This window comes from Antrostomus carolinensis, unplaced genomic scaffold (genome assembly GCF_000700745.2).
Source record: "Antrostomus carolinensis isolate BGI_N321 unplaced genomic scaffold, ASM70074v2 scaffold3090, whole genome shotgun sequence".
Lineage (NCBI taxonomy): Eukaryota > Metazoa > Chordata > Aves > Caprimulgiformes > Caprimulgidae > Antrostomus > Antrostomus carolinensis.
In genome coordinates this window covers 65,892-71,891 of record NW_010288901.1, presented here as the reverse complement: position 1 = coordinate 71,891, position 6,000 = coordinate 65,892, and the positions used below count along the sequence as shown (strand labels likewise).

General features: G+C 36.2%; 1 protein-coding gene across 1 annotated transcript in view; it reads right to left on the bottom strand.

Annotated features, from left to right (window-relative positions):
- Window positions 1-694: 694 nt before the first annotated feature.
- The window catches only part of UBR3 (ubiquitin protein ligase E3 component n-recognin 3), a gene marked incomplete at its 5' end in the record, with an annotated part of 70,365 nt that continues 65,059 nt past the window's right edge, over window positions 695-6,000 (bottom strand). The window contains 4 exons of the mRNA XM_010168007.1: window positions 695-1,242; window positions 1,862-2,001; window positions 3,511-3,720; window positions 5,122-5,298. Of these exons, the coding sequence (XP_010166309.1) occupies window positions 1,125-1,242; window positions 1,862-2,001; window positions 3,511-3,720; window positions 5,122-5,298 (645 nt within the window). The remainder of the gene's footprint in view (window positions 1,243-1,861; window positions 2,002-3,510; window positions 3,721-5,121; window positions 5,299-6,000) is intronic.

Sequence of the window (6,000 nt, the reverse complement as noted above, 5' to 3'; positions counted from 1 at the left end):
TTAGCCCTCTGAACATAAACTGTTCTGGCATTCATCCAGTGAGGCTGCACATGCATTGGTTGTTTATCTAGGCTCTCTCTGTTGATTTTTTTTTCCCCATTTTAGGAAGCCAAGCAGAAAGAACAGTGATTACTCTCAACAAATACAATATAGAGGAACCTCCTGAAATGACAGGAAAGATACAAAATTATGTTTCATTTGCAGAATAGCCTGCACATTTCCAATTCAATCATTGTGAAACATACATCTGGTTTGAAATGACAGGCAGGCTTATGGTTTTTATGCTTGTAACTGTGATCTGCTATGTTGGGCACCATACAAATTCTCTATATACAGCAATTTCTGCATGTGTTATCACTACAAATTTATTCAAATGATATGGAAAAAAAAATCTAATTTCTGGGGGGGAAAAAAAAAGTGTGTTCTGGATTACATTAAGAGCAATAAGATACCTAATTTACAGCTATTTCATTTATTTATGAAGAAAAAAATGACGAAATTCCTGAGAATGCGTACGTTTTCAGTAATGCCTGAAATATTTCAATAGACCTCTCATGATAAGTGAAATACTCTTTAAAATTCAACTTTCAGACCAATTGTTACCATGCAGTCTCACAACTGTTTTACAGATCCTGCCTCATTACAAACGCGTATCAAGCAAAAACCTCGAAACCAACACAAAAAGGCAAAGAAATTTTATCCAACATATTTAGTAGATGTAGTAGACATATACACTGTTTCAGCAAAAATTGCTAAAAACTCAACTCCATGCAGAGAAAAATAAAAACCTGACAGCTATCTCTGGAGCCTCTAAACAACTGTAAGTAAAATTTGTGCTTCTTAACAATAATGGGCTTTAAAAAACAAAAGAAAAATGGACTACTGAGTGCAATCAGATTGCTCACACCATTTTGAGGATTTAATTATTGTATCATCGTTTAGTAGCAACAGCAGCTAATTTTGCAAAAATTTCACATGCTGACAAAGTTCCATTTCCCTTTTACGCCCTTACCCCACTCCACCCCGAGCCAAAGAGCCAAACTCCCATTCAGTTAAAGCTATTGTCAGTCAAGATGCATTCATTCATGGTAACAGCAATGATATGGTGTGTAGATGATGATTATTTACAAGCCATTATAATGTGGCCCCCATCTTTTATTGATATGATCAAAAGTATGAGACACCCACTGCTGCTCAAGCACTTTGTATCTTTCCTTGCATATGTAAAGAGGTTTACCACGCCTGCAGGGGGGAAAAAAAAAAATAATGGTTAATATACCAAGTAAATGGAAAATTGCTTCATTATATAATCAACACATGATACTCACACAACTTTTTTCCCAGGGGAAGAGTGCATTTTTATTGGTGAGGGGCTTTTGGTTTTGTTTTTAATAAGATAACTGCTGGGACTTCCCTTTCTCCCTCCTGGATGGCAGAATCCAGAAAACATCTGTTCTCTCAGGCACGTGTAGCTTGGAAGCTGTGCTCCTTCCCTATACTGGAATCCAACTGCACCATTTGATTAAAGGCTGAACAACAACATTGGGAGAGAAGTGTTTCCCAATGCAGCACTCAGAATTGACCCTCATTGGGAATGGCAACAGGAATCTGTTTGTTTGGTGCCTGGTGTGTAAAACTCCATGATCATGATTATGCCACCTTGGGGCCAAAAAAACCCCACAACCAACCAACCAAAAAAGACACAAAAAAGTGAGTCCAACTTGCAGTAAATGTGGATTTTCCACTCAAGGAAGGTGGAGATCTTAGAGATCTATTATTATCTGTTATTGCATGTACTGCATAACAAAGTTGATCTATACAGAGGAGCAACAGTGAAACACACTTGTAATGAAAACATTACCTAAGATCTCTGTCTTCTTCACCATGTGCATCTAGATAAACAGAACCCCAAAGGCAGAAACGGTGGCCTCGTATGATGATGATTACAGATGCATTAATCAAAAGAAATATTCCTGTCCCAGCTCCACAGTTTTGAGAATGCTGTAATATTATGGGTGTAGAAAGGGAAGAGCACGAAGATTCTGTTAGTGTCTTGTCAACTTTATAACAAAAAGGATTTAAAAAATAGTAATTAGTTTTTCTTGAAATAACATACACATTATTTACTACGAAACAGTCTGACCAAGGATAGCCCCAAAATTCTCTGATCAAACTAGAACTCCATGTCTTGTGCCGCCATTAACACTTGCATACAAAAATGGTTCCATGGCTCAAAAAGGGAGGATATTTGTTATTGTGTAAAACTGGAATTACCTCACAAATATGAGCAGCAATATTCTCTACAATATTTTGAATTTGTTGTTGTATGGCATGACCGAATGTTTTTCATAAATGGCAAGAATAGGTGAAAGTATTAAGAAAAACCTTAACATTACTTCTTTTACAATAGTCTCCTATTGCTAAACATTTGCTTTCTCTATCCGTGCTCACAGATCTAGTTTATGGCTCTACAGATCTAGTAAAAATTCTTTTTTAATAATTCTTGTTTGCTTTAATAAGTCATCCATCTCTGTGAATGGCATGATCTGTATTAGTAGATTCATTTTAGCAATTAAAAAACTTGTTCTTCCTACATAGTTTTATTACAATTAGAGGCTATAATGCCATCAACTGTCATAAAATGTAATTTTATATATATAGATTTTTAACTATTTTTTTAGAACTTTGTTTTCATGGAAGCCTGACACCTTAAATATAACTGTTAATTCTGTTTTAAATTTTGCCCACCCCTCCTCCTCCCACCATATTAGCAGTATGAGAGAAAAAATTGAGTTCAAACAATTCCAAAAACTTCCAAGAGCCCTCTAAAATTTCTTTTTCTGCTCCATTTGTAGATATCTCCCCACCAAATTCCCTTCACAGTTTTGTAAAGCCCACGTAGTTCCAGCCTTCTGCTAACTGTTCTATGGTAGGAAACAGAACAGCTGTCAAAGGAAAACTTTATCACAGACAGGAAAACAACAGCAGATGCTGCCCAACTCAGGGTCCTGAAAGAACTGATATATATGCTGACTAGAAAACTCTGCTGCTGAAGTTGAAGTTGAAGGCCTTAAAGTGATGCTTATCTAGCTATAGTCTGTAGATCACTAGTAGATGGTTGGGTGTACTCTAGAAAAGATAAAAAAAACAACCCATATGCTGATATTCTTACATATGCAGAAAGCAAGGAAACAAAACAGAGGAAAATTAAAATAATATATGAACAATCAGGATGCAGACAAATTTCAATTGGTTATGAATCAAAACTATGTGCCACAATACACACAATGGTTTTGTCAGAGTTTTTCAAAGAGGTGAAATAGGCTATGGGCTTAAAAAGGTGAATAAAATTGCACTTTAAAATCCAGTGTAGGTCCATCTATCAGAAATAAGCACTAAACATTATATAAACATGTTTTGGAAAGAAAACCATCAAAACTGAGCAAAGGAGTTAAAAACTATCCATGAGTGTGAGAATCAATTACAGAATTTGAATTAACTCTCTCTTACCAGTACACATTCACAGTAACTCTGTTGTTTGCAGCACAGTCCTTTCAAGCATACAAAAGTACCACAAACTAGACAAACAGCAGGATCTTTAGGAACCTTGGTACAAACAGTACAAGTCTTTCTGTGATAATACTGAAAAATGGTATTATAATTCTCAGGCAACTGAAGGAGGCGTGGCAAGTCCCACTTAGGTTCCTGGATAAGCAAAGCCTACAAATAAGATAAGAACAAGAAATCAGTTCTGCACATTCATTTATGCATTTATATTTTCTAAGAAAAGAGAATACCAAAGAAAAGAAGCATGCAGCTTAAAATTCTCTCACTTTTTTTGTATTTCACAAATTTACAAGTCAAAAGTCACCTTGCAAGTCACCTGCCTCCGGTTGAACAGCCTCCTCAACTGTGGTCACATTTTATCTTTTGTAAGAGGTGCAAAATGGGCAGTAGCCTTTTCCCAAGGATGTTTTCTAAATGTGACACTTTTCAAGCACAAAAATTTTCATAGCTAAAACAAGAGGATTAAGAGTAATCTACAGGGAAGACTCCCACTCACTACACTAAGTTATCTTGGCAACATCCACACACTGCTCACACTCTGGCACTGACTACAAAACCTGTCTCCTAGCCAAAATTTAGACTAAAACTTTCAAAAACAGAACTGAAGTTACACTCCGTAAATTATATTTGAAGACATCTGCCCGATTTTCAAAACTGTGCTGCACACATAAATTTTGAGGCCATTGAGAACTCAGCAGTACTCACAAATTTTTGATAAGGCATGCACTACCTAGGTACTGGTTTCAAAGCCTAACTCTTCTCTTTTGCTCTTAAAAGCACTGTTTTGGGGGGTGGGTTGGTTGTTTGTTTTTTTAATAATTGATGGCATAGGGGTCAGATGGGATCTTAGTTGTAGGATCAAATTTTCCTTCACAAGAGTCTAATTCATGCCTGCAAACATGCCTAGGCAGGTGCAAATCATGTTGTGGAGTGAAGAACGCATCTGGCTTGCTTCTTCATCATCATAAACTTAGGAGAGGGGGACTTGAATTATTGAGATGCAGCTTCTTCATAAAAACAATGCAATAATGTTGAAACATTTCCATTTCACAACTAATATTCCAGTTGCACTGATCCAAGTCTTGGTATTGTTCCTTTAACCTTCAGAGAAGAGGCACAATCTTTTTATCACTTGACTATTGAACAGCTTTTACCCTTTTCAGTACTGCAACTGAAGATGCTCAAAAATATCCACTATGTCTAACAGGCAAGAAAAACTTCTGGTAGGTATTTCCTGAAAAGACAAAGCTTCTATTACATGCCCTTGATATGTTTCAGGTGCAGAAGATATGGGTACATTTAGTATCATCTAAGGAGAGCATTTCTGTTTTCTGTCTCCAGCAACCACATAAAAACTAGATAGGTTTTCTTCCTGTATTTAACCAATCAACTCACATTCACTAACCAATATTTCTCATTACAATTTCTCTCTCATTTACAAGTCAGGTTCTTAGATTGTTATCCAAAACAACAGTGCATGTGCATAGTGAATCAAGCCATAAATAGCTGCTTCCACATCAGGACTTGTTAGGAGGAAGTAATTTTGCTACATACCTTTACTTGATCTGAATGTCTGTCTGCAAATGAAGCCAATTCTGAGCACCACTGTGATATCATATCAAATGCTGGCACTGGCCAGTCGAGACAAGAGGCACTGGTGAACTCATGAGCCGACTGAAAAGATGGTAACAGTCCCAGGCAGCTTGCAAGAACTGTGAATTCTTCATCTTCCTTTTAGATATGAAAAAAGAGAGGTTTAGATTAATACCTACACTCTGAATTCTTAAGTAGTTTATTACAAATGTATCTATTCCATTAACAAAAGTAAAGACGTTCTAGTGCAACGATGCTGATAGTCACGTTCAGAGACACAGAAAAGCTTACATTTTTTCCAGCTTACTTCAAATTGGATTCTCAAAATACAAGAAAAATAATAATAATAATAATAATAATAATAATATACAAAAACAAAGAAACAAACAACAGAACCCCCCCCCCAAACCCACACAAAACCACAAATCCAAAGAACACAAAGAAAAAAAGAAAACTCCAAACTCCCCAATAATTTTCTTCCTGTTTTAGCACCCCAGACTGGCTTGTAGCTATGTTACAGATGAGATGATTTTGAGGCAAGGAAACAAGGGAGCTGACCTGCCACAAACTCTACTTAAATCAGTCATGGAACTTAATCATAATTGTCTGTTGATGTGAGAGTAAAGTCCAAGTATTAACAGGCATTAAGCAAAATCAGGACTGAATTCCAGTCTGTGTGGAAATTATGCCATCTCTGCAAATGATGGACATGTTTTACAGGTATGTTGGTATTTTATGAAACAGGCATCTATGACCTGATAAAATAGCATGTATTTGATGAATTTTAAGAATATAGTACCATTTTTCAGAGAAACTGCCTTGAAAACAAATTTATAGAAG